General features: G+C 44.4%; 1 protein-coding gene across 4 annotated transcripts in view; it reads left to right on the forward strand.

The window, feature by feature from the left end:
• The window catches only part of ENTPD1 (ectonucleoside triphosphate diphosphohydrolase 1), a 43,779-nt gene that overhangs the window by 15,372 nt on the left and 12,504 nt on the right, over positions 1–15,903 (forward strand). For 3 of the 4 annotated variants that reach the window (XM_064514073.1, XM_026111142.2, XM_026111144.2), the window contains exons 2-3: positions 14,819–14,952; positions 15,355–15,472. In XM_064514073.1, coding sequence (XP_064370143.1) covers positions 14,819–14,952; positions 15,355–15,472 — 252 coding nt within the window. Of the gene's footprint in view, positions 1–1,640; positions 2,255–14,818; positions 14,953–15,354; positions 15,473–15,903 lie in introns of those variants that run through there. The other variant, XM_026111143.2, reaches the window with a different exon arrangement.

The raw sequence follows: 15,903 nt of genomic DNA on the forward strand, positions 1-15,903 counted from the left end.
AATTGTTATTAGTCTAGCATAGCACTAGAGAGAATAAATCAAAACGGCAGAAGATGAATTTAAGAGTAGGTGTACTTGAAGCATGCTGCTTCTTCCCCTAGACCCTGGGAGCTGCGTGTGTGTGGGAGGGAACGTGCTGTGAGACTTGGTTTGTGAGAGCTTCACAGGCAAGTGGATGAGATGGCCTGGTGGACAGGGCGTTGGGCTGGGTTACTGTCTTCCTACCATGCTATGTCTCTTGCACATTTTTGCAGTCTGTTCAATGGTGATGATGCTGATCTCTGTAAACTACTTGGCAATATATGAATGGAAAGCACTGGGACAAATTTAAGTGCTATATTATCAGGGAAAGGCTGAGATTCAACACACAAAGGTCAAGTATGATGACTGGCATTACCTATTTGGTATTAGTTCCCTTTATGTTCTGGGCAGGCAGCACTGCTGGAAGATGGTGCCAGCTGTGAAAGCCACAAAGGCAAGGGGACCCTGGGAACAGTGGGAATGAGGTGAGACAATCCTGGCCTTGCTCACTGTGTATCTGTTAAGAGAAGGCTGGAATCATAAGGTTGTGACATGAGCGTGAGAAAATTTTCTGTGGACAAAAAGCCTCTTTGTGAGACTTGTGGTTCTGCTGAGGAATAATTGCAGCTATCCTGTCTCACCAGAAGTTTTATGGGGAAGCTGATACTAATGCTAGCCCTGGTGCATGATTTTGGTTATGGGAACGTGACCAGATCTGGACTACAATAGTGACGATGGTTTCGGCTTTGTACTGTCACAGGGAGCTGCTCACCATGTGACAGGCTGCAAGCAGCTCTAGCTCGCCATTGGCACTGTAAGAGCCTGGGCGTAAATTGTTTTAAAATCCCTTGTGCTGAATCTGGTAGTGACACCCAGGGACAGGCTGCACTGTTCTTCTGTCAGATTTAAATGTTGTCTAATTTCAACAGATTGGTGCTCTAGTTACTTGAGCTACTCCAGTCTCACTGGGTTGGTGTGTGGTCTGCTGGGAGCTCCATGCAGAAGACCTGGCTGCATCCAAGTAGCAGAGCATCTTGCAGGAGTGCAGCCCATGCCAGTTACCCTAAAAATCTGCTTCCTTTGCTGTTGGACTGTTGTTAGGGTCCCCCATAACCTAACCAAGCTGAGGAAATGCCTTTTCACAGCCATGACAAAGGCCATAAAGAAAGCAAAGCTCCAGCTGCATAATGCCTGCAGTGGCAGAAGGTGGGTGTGAAGCTGATGACATCTCAGTGGTCACTGCAGCCCTCTTCTGGATGAGGGAAAGGTTCTTGTGCAGCCAGCCTGCAAAAACAAAATGGAGCTGAGCAGTTGTAACTGCAAGTAGAAGTTGCCATCCCCCCCACCAGTTCCCCCTCACTATATGTATAGTGCCATTAGTAATCTGCTTTCTGCAGGCTTCTCAAGTAATTGTAAACTGAACACTCATAAAGCAGCCTGTTTCGCATCTGGCTTGAGGTTATGTGGTGCTAACCTAAAATGTGGGTGTTGAGCAAAGCTGCTCTGCTGCAGGCTTCTGCAGCGCTTTTAACAAGCCATAGCAAGGGAGAGGGGTGTATATAAGGACTTACAGCAACAAAACAGGTCCAGAAGAGAGTGCTTCACTAGTAATAGCTAAGTGCCATCATTGTAGACTTGTAGTAGAAATATTAAGATTGGTCTGGATGAAGCATGAATGGAAATGCGTGTGCATGCGTGCCCAAACTGGAAGAAACAACACAGTGTTAAAAGAATGGTCTACAATGATAACCAAGGATGTGACTAACAGCAGTAAAACTGTGTAAACAGGCGAATGTGGTGTTTGTGACAAGCTCACACTGTCTGTGCTCTGATAAGGCCCTTGTGCAGATGGCTCGTCAACAGAAGGCCTGTGCTCTGATAAAAGCAGGATGACAGCAAGGTTGCTGCACATCCCAAGTCCCTTTCCTCCTCCTATCCTAGCAGGAGGACAGACTGGAGATGTAAAAGTAGCCGAAATGAGGAAACAAGGGCACTGGACAGTGACTTTGCCTAGGGTTCTCTGAGGATGAAGCAAGCAAGATGCTGATGCAAAAGAACCTTGCTGTAATAACTCCTAGCTCCTAAAGATGACAAAAGACCTATCCAAAATCCTGTAGTTGTTACTGAAGAGGAATCAGAGATGCAGTGAGGACTTGGTAACTGGCACCCTTTGTCCCATGTTGCACACAAGTGATCCTGGCCAGACCGCCTGGATGTGTGCAGCTTGGAGCTTGTGAGTACGGGGATGTGAGTGAGTGTGTATGAGAAATCTGAGGAATGAGTGTGACTGAAATCATTTTTCAAAATATGTATCATGTTCCTATTCATAAGATCCTGCACTGAGATTTGTTGCATTAATCTCCTTTAAAACTGCGTTTAAAAACTGTACTCCGTTCTTAAATGAGGAAAAGATGAAACCTTTATTTGCTGATAACTGGTTTATAATCTTCAGATAAATTAAACAGAGCTTAAGAACTTTCTATTTCAAAATGATCAGTGATTTAAAAAAAAAAAAAAAAAAAAGTGCCCAAATAGGCCTGTGAGACTCTGAAGATTGAAAATTTGTGGGGCAAAAATATTTGACAGAAGTGCAAGGAAGGGTGTCAGATGTTCAATGATGGAAAGTGCAAAGCCACAACTATTCGGCAGGCTTTTGCCTTTGCAAAGGCCAGTTCCCACAAAAAGCGTGGTGACTTCCAGTGTGTCTGTACAAAGGATGAGCAGGTCGTGGCCCAGGAGGAGACCCATTGCTGAGTACCATCTGAATACAAGTGGCGTGGGATTCCAGTGAGCCAGTTCATAAATGCTTTTAAAACTAGGGCTCCTGCACCTGCTCTGAGGAGGCAGCCACACAGATTGCTCTTTGTAGGATAGAATTACCTTAAAACTTCTCTTTCTCCTTCAGCCTGTTATTCTTTAGCTCCACATTTCACATCTCCTTGAGTAAGTGCATCTCTTTTTGGGACCAAATCTCATTTTCCACATGTTATTGTGAATAACTGAAGTTTGAGTTAATTTTTCATGTTTGTCTTATTTTTCCAAGTTATATCTCATATTGTTTCCTGTGTAGGATGGTGGTTTCCATAGATACCTTGGATTATTTATGTCCTCTCTGGATGTGCAGTTCCTCCCAGTGAATTACAGTGCAATTTACCATTTTCATTTGAAGTCTTTGGTCCTCCATCCGTATCAATGATAAACTGATTGCTTTGCTGCTTTTCTAATGTCCCCGTTATCTTGATATGTTGCCATGTGCTTTTATATGGCTCTCAATCCACATGATAAAACTTCTATCCCAGCCAGTTTCTAATTTAAAAAAAAGGTGACATTGCATATCTGTTTTAGAATTTTGTACTAATAATTGCTGGAAACTTCAGCTCAGCTCTTCTCTGGTATGGGTAACTTGATACAGAACAGTGTTGTAGTTCATTGTTCTTCCCTGCTTGTGGCAGGAGAAATTTTATGGAAGAAATAAGTCTGGCAAAGTATTCAGGATCAGTGTGATCCTATCTGAAAGCTCAGCCAATACTGAATAATATTGAGACAGCACACTCATAAGTTTTCTCTCTTCATCCTGTTTCTACCTTGCCCCAGAGGAAAGCAAATGTCCTGGATTGTAGTCACTGCTTGATGTTTAGTGGTGAGAAAGTTGACCACTATCAGTCTTCCCACATCCTAGCAGCAGCCAAGAAAATCCTGGTCAGGACATAAGTTAGAGCTTCCTTCAGGACTATTCTCTCCTTATCTGGGCACTTACTTCTCAAGTAGGGCTGTTCTGCTGATTTAGCAACACAAGAAGTGATGCCAAGGCAGCTCCAGGCCTCATTTAAGGAATTACAAAGGAGACCATTAAAGTCACAAGTTTGCTGATTTATAAATGAATTTGTTCTCTCTCTTCCTCCTTTGTCCCAGAGCTGTTAATAAATAGCCTTTTAAATCCCCCTTGTCCTGCAGGAGACGTGAGGAAAAGTCTGTGCTCAGACTTTTGTCATGCTAACTTGCTGTAAGTGCTGCTGTTAGCCTGGGGGTCCTGGGGCTGAAGGGAGGGCTCTGCTTTGAGCTTGGGACCTCCCAGACTCAGAAGGAGAACAGCTAGGCTAGATGGGCTCAGAGAGGCTGAGAAATGCAGTGCTGCAGCAGGGAAGAAGCAGACCTTATAGCTGCCTTCCTTGGGGGCCCAGGTTTGGCCATTCCTGTTGCCGAAAGGCTGTGATCATGTTGGTTGCTGTGATCATGTTGGTTGCTCTTTTCTGTATTAGAAATCTCTCCTTTCGTTGGAGTGATCATCACAAAGTCAACAGCTCTTCAGCTGAAGTAACCTCCATTTTGTTGGCTTTTGACAGGAGACAACTGACTTCTCTACTGTGCTAAGCATGTTCTGTGGACACATGGCCCAGAGCAGAAACCTGGAGGCAAATGCTATGGAAGAGCATAGGGATGGGTCAGGGACTTTTCCGCTTACAATTTCTTGCAGGGAATGGAGAGCTGCTTGTGCCCAGTGGGAGGCTGTAATGTCTGTTTGCTGGTTCCAGTCCTGGCCTCGGTCTCCACAGATGTCTGGGAGGCTTCCCCAGGAGGCTGCTCGGTCACCCAGAGATGGGCAGGGTTTTGTGCCTCCAGAGCAGGCCCTTCTGTAATGCATGCAGACCGGGCGGCTCAGGGCCTTGTTGGAAGGATGGGCTGTTATGACAGTCCCTTGTCCTTGTTACTGCTGTGTGCTGATACCGTTTTATCTAAAACACATCACTTATATTTTGTGAGTCAAGGACCTTGTGAAAATAAAGAATGAAGAAATAGAAATTGAAGGCCAAACTATGGTGTGATTATAAATGGATTTCCTTTCCTGAGCCTAATTAACCCTGGGATTTGCTGTTTCTCTCCCTGTAATAAATAATCTGAATTTTCTAGATTAATGAGATCCTATGTCAGACGATTCATCCAGCAAAACTCCTTTGCTGTTTTGTTCCAAGTCTGGATGAGGCTCCAGCCTTTGCAATGTTCTCTTCTAACCATGAGCATTTAGGTTCATATTTAACTTTTACTATTTTCCTAATCAGCTTTTTATTGCCTTTGCAACCTCTAACAAGTATTTCTTCTCACATTCAGACACTATTCTGAGGCCCTTGCCCTGCAACAGACTTTGGTCCCCTGTTCTTCCCACTGGTTGTCCCTAAAAATACCACAGGATAACTTGTTTCCTGCTATTTGAAATGGAAATAGTAGCAGCATGAGGAACAGAGCATGATATTCATGCCAAATATCATGAGCTGAATTCTCCCCATGGTTTGTGGGAATCCCAGTTATTAAAGCTGACCTCTGAGAAATCAGTATATTTTTCCATAAAGCCAAGACAGTAGAGGCACTCCTCAGCAGGAGACAAACTATCCCCAGCTGTTCCCTGTATCGCACACTGCTGTGAGGAAAGTAGATGCCAGTGCTGACAGCTGGAGGTAAGTAGGCAAATCTGGAAATATTTAATTAACAAGCAATATTTCTTATGCATGTATTCTTAACCTTTGCCTCGGCTTGTGGAAGGGAGCAATAGCAAGGTTGCTGCCCTACCCCAATAGCAAGTGGCCCTTCACTTCATCTTGTATTAGTATTGCACATTTTGCCTGTCGCTTCGCATGGGGTCCAACTGTGGCCTTGCCATAAAGCAGCTTTGCTGATGGCCCTGCTTGTGCTGGACCAGATTGAAATGCTCTCTGTGGTTGTGCAGTTGGTCTCCAGCACTTTCCAGTCCCAAGTGGGAAGTGAAACTTTGGAGGTAAACTGGTTGCTGTGCTCTGCAGAAACATTTGGGAAGCTCTTGGTCTTGGCAGGCTGCAGCAGCACCGGCAGGCTGGTCTCTGTTTTGTTGCATGTGGCGCTTTGGGTAGCCGTGTTATTTCTTGGAGGCAAAATACTGCTGGGGAAGTAAGGCCCTGAAAAGCGGTAGTATTGTGAAGAGCAGAGGGCGAACTCGGGAACTGGCAATTCTCAGGAAGATGTCCTTGAGATATGCTCCTGGCTTTGCAGCAGGAAAGGGCAGCTGTTGGTGGGGAGGGAGTGCAGGGAAACTGGTGGCTGCTGGGAGGGTGTATTTCAACACTGGGGAATGCTGTGGGCGCCAAAGGTGCTGTGGGTGGCAATGGGTTTGGGTGTCTTCTCTCTGCGGTTGGTCCCCTGCCAGAACCTCCTGTTGGAGGCCAATAATATTTAGAGCGCTCAAGATTTTGTGTTTTCCAGGAAGTTTCTGAACTTTCTGACCCATTGTGGGTAGTGAAGGATAAAAAATTAAACAGTTGTCCTTGAGGCTATTTCCCTTTTTGTCCTGGCAACTTTGACTTCCTCCTGGTGCAGGAGGCCGAGGGGGCTGCTCTGGGAGGGTGACATGGTGAAGCAGCGGGAGCTACAATTAAATAGTTAAACGCGATAGGTGTGCAGGGATGAGCCTGGGAACAACCAACCAAAGCTGCAGTGGGTGAAGGCAGTAGTCACTGCCTGTTACCAGTCATGAAGCCAGAGCTGGTGAATAGCAGGACTGCTTATATAGTTAGGAGAAAAACTATGATATGATAGTAGATGTCAGTGAATGACAGTGTAATTCTTCAAGGATGACCATCTTGCAACTTGCAATATGTTACTTCCAGAACAAGGGAATTGTATATAGGCACTGATCTTGGTAGAGAAAGATGTTAATAGAACTAAGAATTATTACTTATAAGTGAACATTAAGTAATGCACATTTATTCTGTATTAACAAATAATGTCTAGTAGCTCTTTAAAGAAGTGATTTCCCAAATTTAAAAATACTTGAGCTGAGTCAGTGGAGTGAAAACTTAAAACAGCTGAATACAAATGCTAATCAGAAGCTGTCTATTAACTTAGTCTATTCCTCTATTCCCCAAAAGCCTTAATTCAACAGTTGAAAGTTATGTTAATTTAAAAAATAAAAATATCTCTTAAAGAGGCAAATCTAAGAAAACAAGGGAAGCTGATTGCAATTAATGTAAATTTAAAGTTAGAAAGTGTAGAATATGGTCAAAGGAAGCATTAGGAGAAATTTACAGCCAGCGGAGTTGTGAACAATAAAGAAGAATTTAAGCATATTGAGTACAAGAGGAAACCTGGCAGCAGTGTAGGTCTGTTGGAAGCTGACATATTAGAGCTATCAAAAATAATAAAGCTGAATAGGTGGCAGTGCTTGACGCTTCTTTTTTTGCAAGACAGATGTCTTCATCTGGTAAATATATTCAAGAAAACTTTGGTGACAGACTTTGTTGGGGGGGGAACATACTGAATTTGCTAGATACTTTGTGATGAAATTTCAGGCTTTGTGGATAATAGTAATCTACTTCAGTTAAAACATAATTTTGGTAGGCTAGTAGCAGAAAACAGTAACAGAAATTGTCTGGTAGGAGGTCGAGGTAAATGATAACTGTTGTTTCTTCTGATCTGAAAACCTCTCTTATCTGTGAATCCTAAATAGGGTATGGACTTAACCTAGTAAACATCATTTAAATGTGATGATTAACTGTCTAATGGCCATTGTGTCAGAAATATCTTGCTACTTGTTGGTTGTCTTTGAGTATCTCAGTGTGACTGCTGGGATGTAAAACAGAAGAACATTTTCCTCCAGAGAGACTATATAATGAATGGTACGGGCATCAGGAAAGTTCTGGTGGGATGGCAGATGCGATGCCAGCTGTGCGATAACAGGGAGGGAGACCCTAGTGCGGGGATGGGAGGCTGTGTGAGACGGGTGCGATCTCAGCTCCTCTCTCTAGCTTGTAAACGGGTTGAGGAGGCAGAGGGGTGCATCTGAGGCTGCTGGCTGCGCCGCTGTTCCGGGCGCTGCGGGAAGGTCTCCAGCCGGGAGGAATGCGCTCTGTGCGCCACGCTGAATGGGGGCTTATTGGTGCTGCCTGGGTCGCAGCAGCTCCTGCCCGTAGCCCCCCTGACATCGCTCCTCCGGCAACAAACCCGTGCTGTAGCGCCAACGTAAGCAAGGGACGTGGGACTCGGCGCTGAGCACAAAGCCCCTCTATGTCCCCTTCTGGCCATGCGGTCGGCTGCGGGAAGGCAGAGAAGGGGCCTGTGTGTTGCTGGCTCCTTTCTTTCAGGATCTTGCTGCTGCTCAGCTTTTGCAGCCTTTACCACCCTCCAGCTCGCAAGGATCACCCTGCACTCTTTGCCAGGAAAGCAGTGAGGGCTCCTGCAAGAGGTCCTGCACAATTTCCCAGGGCCCTATCCCAGGCACAACTGTAAAAGGACCAAACGGATGGGGTGCTCCCGCCCTGAGCACTGCTGTACGTATGGACAATAGGGTGGTTGCAAGGGCAGCAGAAGTATGAGAGGAAGGAGTATGGCATTAGGTTTGGATGCAACCTGGAGCTCTCCTGGGAGAGAGGGAGAACACACTTGTTCAAGCAACTGTTTCTTGTGAGAGGAGCACATACGTTTTGCATTGGTCCTTGCTCATGGCATGACTTAGGAGTGCATCGCCCTCCTTTTCCTAATTCCCTGCCTTCTGAACCCTGGGAAATAGAGCTGGGAGAAAAGTCAGTCACCCCCAGCCCAAGGCAGGATCAGCTGGAACAGTGCTGACAGGGGATCCAGCAACCCCAGCCATTTTTTCTATGGCTTACCCATCCTTACTGCCAGAATTATTTTCCTGAAGTCTAGCTTGAACTTCACTGAAGTTCAGGCCCAATACTTTAGATTTTACCTCCAATAGACACAGAGTAGTGTAGGTTCTTCCCCCCCCCTGCTTTTCATTTGTCTGAAGACCGTTCACATGTCTCCCTTGCTCTTCTCTTTCTAAACTAAACAATCCAATTCCTTTGATCTTTCCTCATAGGTCAAGTTTTTAGGCCTCTGATCTTCTTGTCATCTTCTGGAGTTTCTCCAAGTGGTCTACATCTTTCCGAAATGTGGTGCCCAAAATTGGGCATAGAAGTTCGTATGAGGCTTTACCACTGTTAAATGGAGGCAGGATTACTTCACAAACTACCCTAGCTACGAGAATGTTTTCTCTGCAGCTGCTACTTAACCAATTGTTCACCACTCTTTCTTTGTGTGATTAATGATTTCCAAGTGTTATATTTGCTCATGTCTGTACTAAACTACGTTGGATGTTTTCCCCAGGCTCTCTCCCCTCTTTGTCAGATTTATTTGGAATTCTAATCCTAAGCGTGCTTTTCCTCCCAACTTGGTGTTATCACAAATGTAGGGGCACATTCTTTATTCCATCTTCTAGCTCGCTCACAAAAGCATGTGGTACAGGGCAAGGACTAGTTAAAGCACTCTTGTCTAGCTGTCTAGCCTAGATGCACATGAGTCTGTAGTCTTGAGACTTGGAGGCAGGACTGTGAGATGTCAGTCAAGTGTCTCTGAGAGACAGTTTCTGAGCAAAAAACATGACAATGTTTTCACGAGTCTTTAGCCAGCCTAAGCATTCTGAGGAGTCTGAACTGCTCAACTTTTGCAATATGTTTTGGCCTGGAACAGGTGGCTTACATTTTGCAGCAAAATCTTCCCATGTAATGTAGCCAGGTCCGCAGATGAAGAATGAACAAGACAGGAAGTCAGATAGTGACAGAATCAAGCAGTAGGTTACAGAATTAAAACTTGTATGGAGAAAATTTCAGGAAACTATTGATAAATGAAGTAGCTTGGCTTTTCTAAGTGCTTACAAACTCAAATTTTGGTCCTAGTAAGCCTGAAGAAAGAAATGCCTTTCAAGTCAGCACCTCAGAAGCTGATGCAAGTTCAGCATCCTTCCTGAGCATACAATTTCCCAGACAAATTTTGTAATTACAGAAGCTCACTTTCCCTCCACAGGAAGATATTGCAGGTACCCTATATCCACCCTTGGTAGAATGACAGCACTGGCTGTTTGTGTCCTCTTTGCCTGCTGTCACTGCAGGCCGAACTTCACGCACACACGAGCTCTTGTAGATGGTAAATACGCACAGACTGTGTTGTTGAAGTTGCTCTTTAGTGGGCTCTGCTGACTTGGGTGAGGTTCGTTCAAGGCTGCCCTGCTGAGGGATTCAGGCACCCATTGGCTGTGGGTGTCTCTGCTTGTTCAGATGCTGCTGGCTGCAGCTGGCAGTCAGGCAGGCAAATCGTTGCTCCTTGCTTTAAAAACATGGTGGCAACTGATTCATTTCTGTACTGTTCCCAATTTCCTGGTCTTCAAGTACGCCTGTTTCGGTGGGCTCTCAGGTTGAGAAACTCCACAGAATATATTTGCATTTGCTGGGCTGTGTGATTGCATGAGCAGCCAGCAGTTCTCCCACAAAGGAGGGATGTGTGCTTAAGAAACCAGTCATTGGAGAGGCTCCCAACAGACTGCAGCAGCTCCATGGGTGATCAGCAGCAGGGCTAATTGCCAGCTGATGGGCAGGATTAATAAAACAGTCTTATTCTCTATTGTCACCCCAAAACTCATGGGCAACAGCTGGTGTCTTGGGCCTTCTTTTCATAGCTTGCTGTGTGGCTAACTTGATTAAATGTAATCAAATGAGCATGAAGGCGACAGTGGGGAGCTGGGTCTTGATGTGGCAGCTGAGCAGTTTATAGAAAGGGGATGCTTTTGCAGTAGAGCCTCCTGTGATCCCTTCTGTAACAGGCTGGCTGTGAATTTCTGAAGAAAAGAGGAAACATCAGCCTTACCTGTTATGCTAAGCCAGAGCTTAAAGCTGGATTTATGTTTATTAGAGGTGATGGGTTGCAGTGGTGCTATCTGAACTGAGCTTGCAGACCTTTGGCCCATGGCCTTGGACTGTGCACAGCATCTTTCCTCTTCTGCTTGACAGTCCTAGCATCAGCCTCTGCTATTGCAGCTCTGGAAGCAAACAGTTGCCTGATTTCTTTTCAGATTTGTTAAGTTGTCTTGGGTAAGAACAGAGTCAGGAGGTGAGCAGCCTTGGCTGTGACTGACATCTCCTGGTTCACAGACACGCCAGTGACTTAAAGTGATTTCAGCTGGAGGAACAGTTTCCTATTTGTCTTGAAGATCTACGAGACAACGGGACAATCCTGCTCACTTGCCTTCACACAGAGCTGCCTCCCACACCAGTACCGTCTTTCCTAGGTTATTTACTGAGAGCAAAAGGGTTTCTGTAGCAAAACTGCTGTCAGCTGAAGTGGTTGCCAATGTCATGCTCAGTTGATGGCTAACTCAGAGCCAGAAAATTTATTAGATCTGTTTATGTTCTGGACCCTGCACCAATCACTGGATGGAGCTAGTGGTAACCCTGCAAAAAAACAGAGACCAAAATTAGAAACAGGCAGGAGATGCCTGAGCAGCTGGGCTGTGCTCCAACATCTGGAGAGTGCTCACTGCCTGTGCAGCTGGGCAGGACTCCAGCACCAGGCAGCTCTAAGCTCTGGGGTGGGGAAGAAGAAAAGCAGGGCAACTTGCTGTGCCTACTTACAGCCTTACATGATTTTTATCTTCACTCACAGTGGGCACTATGGGAGAAAGCTCAGAGATTTATCTTTGGGTTTGGGCTGGGCACAGAGGTGGAAGTTTGTGCCTTAATCTTTAGCTGAGGAAAACTGCTGCTGGAAAAGTCCTAGGGCTGGTGATTTGCAGAGGTTGGTAGTGGTGGTACTCAGGGGAGACTGAGGAGTGTTTGCAGGGTGTTCTGCAGCATTAATACAGGGTGCCAGGGAGCTGGAGGAGTCCAGGAAATACATTAATTCTCTAATCATTGCAGCACCCACCATTATGCCTAAACCACATTATGCCTAGATTTTTTTTAAAAAAAATCATGTCTGTATACTAAAAAAATTATTTTTGAAGGTTGTTATTTTGCTAAGTTACCTTTTGGGCTATGCATATCACTTGAACCTTTCTGTGTGTGTGAAATGTTTCAACAAAATACTGTTTGGTAGCATTAGAGTTTATGGCGATCAATGTTCTGGTAAGGGATACAACAATGAACTCATGTAATTGCAACCCTAAGAGCCCTGACAAGGGGTTTATGTATTGAGTTAAAATTTAGCAGGTAGAATTCATATTCAGGGTTAAGGCAATAATGTGCCTTAGGAGAAAAAAAAAAAAGACTAATGTCAGGTTGAAGGCAGGATATGGACAATTACCATTATGTCTCTGCCTACAGACAAGGGATTTCTATGCCTCTATTAGAATAGTCCATTTTTAGTAGGAGAATCATTTCTGGTTTGGTGCTAATGCTGCTACTTTCAGAGTGTTGTTGCTGAAAAAGAACAGCAGACAAACAATACCAATCACAACAAGCGAGCTTGAAAAATCTCTAAGCTGATGCAAAGGCACCCATCCTTCAATCATATGGCACTGAACACCCAACAGAGCCATTAGTGGCTGCCTTGATGCAAGATCTCAGAGTAAGGGTGGTGATATTTATGTAGATTTGCTGTGCAACAGTCAGTGGTAGTTTCAGTTTTCACATCCATACTGTGTAGCTTACTATGCACTAAATGATCTGTTTGTATTCAATTTCCTGCTGTTAAAATAATTTTGTCTACAATGGATGTATTCAGTGCTATCATAATCTCCAGCCACCATGTTCATCAAGAAGAAAGGTCTCCCAGCAGTTACATTCCAGCATCTCTAACCACTTCAAGCCATGAGTTCAGAGGCTTTTTTGAATAAAGCTGTATAAAATGCATTCTTCCCTCCTACTGTCTGGGATGTGCACTGAGCTATTTTCTTAAGCTGCATTCTTGGAGCTATTGGCAAGCATGCTGTGCCTCTAGCAGGCCCTCATGAGAGTAACATCCTTCCAAATTTCACAGTTAGCCTCAGCGGATTTACACATGAGCATGATGAGAAAGCCCAAAGCTCCAGGTCAGTGTTAGGTTTCTTATGGACCTGCCTGCAGGATGGGGGCAAGGGGGGATTTTCAAAACAAGTTCAGTTAGCACTTTTAGGTCCCATTTCCTTTAGGTAGGTGGAAAGAAAATACTTGTCTGCGAATGTAAAATTAGAGATTTCCAGATCTCTGTTGCTTTTTTTCATGCAGGCTAACTTCTGAAAGTAACCCTCGGATTTTTGGATAGTTTCTAAGGTTGGGTAACATTTTGTATCTATAGTTCTGGTGTCTGGAATTAACGTTCATGTGAACACAGAACGGTTAGAAGTTTGTTCAGGACTTGACAATTCTTCATGTTTACATGGCATGCTGTGGAGTGTCAGGTTGGGTTTGGAGCACTGACGTGATATGGCTTGAGGGCTGGAGAATGAGCTCTGGAGCTCAAGTTCTAGCATGTGGATGCAAGTCAAGTTCAGTTACCTTACTTTCAGCTTGAAAATGGAATAAGTTGTCCAAGTTAAGGTGTTTGTTTTCAGAGAGGTATGGTGATCCATAGTGTACTCTAAATGTCTCCTGAACCTGAGTGTTTCTGTATAAAAAGAACAACTAGTACCTGTGTGAGCAGTTGGAATATCAGTGCTTTTGAATACGGAACAGCAGTGCTGGAAGAAATGAATTTCATGCCATAGTGGGAGCGGGCATGTCCCCTAGATTGCTGAAGCTATTTGTGCAGTTGTAGTTGTTGAATTTACAGCTGGATTATAAATGTGGAAAATACTTTTGCTGATACCCTCCTTGGAGCTTTGTGTTGTAGATGGTATTTCATTAAATATACCAGATGGGCTGAGCCTAAGCTATGAAGTGAGAATTCCTTCATGGAATATATGAATGATACCAAGGTACAAAAATATAAGAGTATTATGCCAGCTGCTAACTAATGTGATATATATAGCTACTATATATATAGGTTGGTTCTGAATTATTTTCACCAGCCATAAATGGTTTTGTTAGAGCATTCTACTGCTAACCATGTGTTCTCAGACCTAAAAAATGGATTTGCTACATAAGTCATACCAAATGAATTAGTAACAGTTAAGGGATGAGATTGTTATGAATTTAAATGTTTTGCAATGAGTGTGATTTTAAAGCATGTAATGCTTAAAATACAAATTAATAATTGATGAATTTAATCAAGATTAATATAGACTACTCAAAATCTGGTCTTGTGGGATATGGTATCAAAAATCTCTGTAGGTTTCTTAAAAGGGTTATGGAGTGCAAGTCATATTTTCAATACATCATTGCCAAGCTGCAAACCAGCATTGCTTAAACTGTGACTGAAATGTTAGATCTCCTAAGCACGTTATCAGCAATGAGGATGATGCAAGTTCTTACAAACGCTGTAAAATTCTGAAGCACAAAGTATGCTATGATGAACTGTCATAGGAGTGAAAGCATTTGGCTCCGAAAGACTATGCTGTTTATATGTCAGCAGCGTGTAATGTTCTTTCAGCATCTTAGTGATTATTGAACCAAGGGCAGAGCCACAGTAGAAGCTGGTGCTTGCCCCATACCGATGCTTTTGCTATACTGTTGCTCAGTCACATGCAGTCATTTCAAGGACTGGTTAACCACAAGCTACGTCTTCAAGTTCTCCTTCATCGTCACCGATCGCAAGGCAGCCCATGGAAGTGCGGCATGGCCCAAGAGGGTAGATCTGTGGGAGAGCATGAAACGCCACATGACAGTGTGGAGCAGGAGACCAGTGCAGGGGTGGGCAAAGGTGGATGGGACCCAGCTTACAAATTAGTGCTGCTACCACTATGCCAACTCAGCGTAGATACAGAGCAGTGGTGCTCAGCGTGGGCACAGATGCTGCAGAACGGAAGGGGACTGCGGGAGCATGCCCGAAGACCTTTGGGGTGAGGTAAGATGGATACTAACAGCCTTTTTTTTTTTTTTTTTTTTTTTTTTTTTTTTTTTTTTTTTTTTTTTTTTTTTTGCTGTAGTCACAGGTACCAAACCAAAGATGTCTTGGACAAGAAAGATTCTGCTCTTCCTGGGACTTCTGTCTACTTTGGCTGCAATTGCTTTAATTGCTGTAGCAGTGACCCAAAACAAGCCACTTCCGAAGAATATTAAGGTATTGTGGGGTGGGGTGCTTATAGGAAAAGAAGCAAAGCAGAGGAGATAGGGGCCCACATGCTTCAAGGCACCTCTCTGCCCTTGCTGGATCTGGCTAATCTCTCTTTCTGACTCTGTGCACCTCAAGCATCGCCTTTTACAACTCCCTAGCAAAAAGATGCATCTTCCCAGGGGTTTGTCTGTTAAATTCTCAGTCCCAGTTTTGCTGCTTGTTTGTGCTCTCATCCTTTGGATGGAAACTTTGAACTGAAGTGCTGCTGATAAAACTAATGAGACAGCATGTTCCTACAGCCATCAGATATGCAGTTTTTTCTGGTCCCACCCCTGTATGTGGGGACCAGCATGTGCATGTGTCCAGTTCAACAGCTCAGATACAGTGGTGGATCTGTTTTGTCCACAGTATGGGATTGTGCTGGATGCGGGGTCATCTCACACTAACCTGTATGTGTATGACTGGCCAGCAGAGAAGGAGAATGATACTGGAGTGGTGCAGCAGGTGGAGGTGTGTAAAGTTGAAGGTAAGAGGAGAAGAGGGAGCTGTGGAAGGGGCATGGGAGGAAGAACAGATAAGGCAGCCTAAAAGGCTGGGGGAGTAGAAACTTGGAGGAAGAGACTAATAGTGAAAACAGCGTTACATCTGTGAGCTAATGCATCTCCTATTGCTTCCCCCTGGGAGCTGTATGTGCCTGCCCTTCCTGAGAGGAAAGTTGGTTCCATTTTTCCCTTCTTTTGAGATGCATAGAAGTGCTTTTTGGAAAGAATTATTCCAAAGAATGCACTTCCCCTCCTCTAGGCTGGGTTTGCCCTCTGTTAAGGCCTCTGTGCAAGCCAGGCATTGTGCTTGGTGGCCATGGTTGCTCAACTTGCTTTTGCTTAGGAAATGGTTTATTTTTTTATTATACTTAATTGCTATGTGGATATTGTATTCTTTAGGAAGGCCTAAAAGAAG

Source organism: Dromaius novaehollandiae, chromosome 6, assembly GCF_036370855.1.
Source record: "Dromaius novaehollandiae isolate bDroNov1 chromosome 6, bDroNov1.hap1, whole genome shotgun sequence".
Classification (NCBI taxonomy): Eukaryota; Metazoa; Chordata; class Aves; order Casuariiformes; family Dromaiidae; genus Dromaius; species Dromaius novaehollandiae.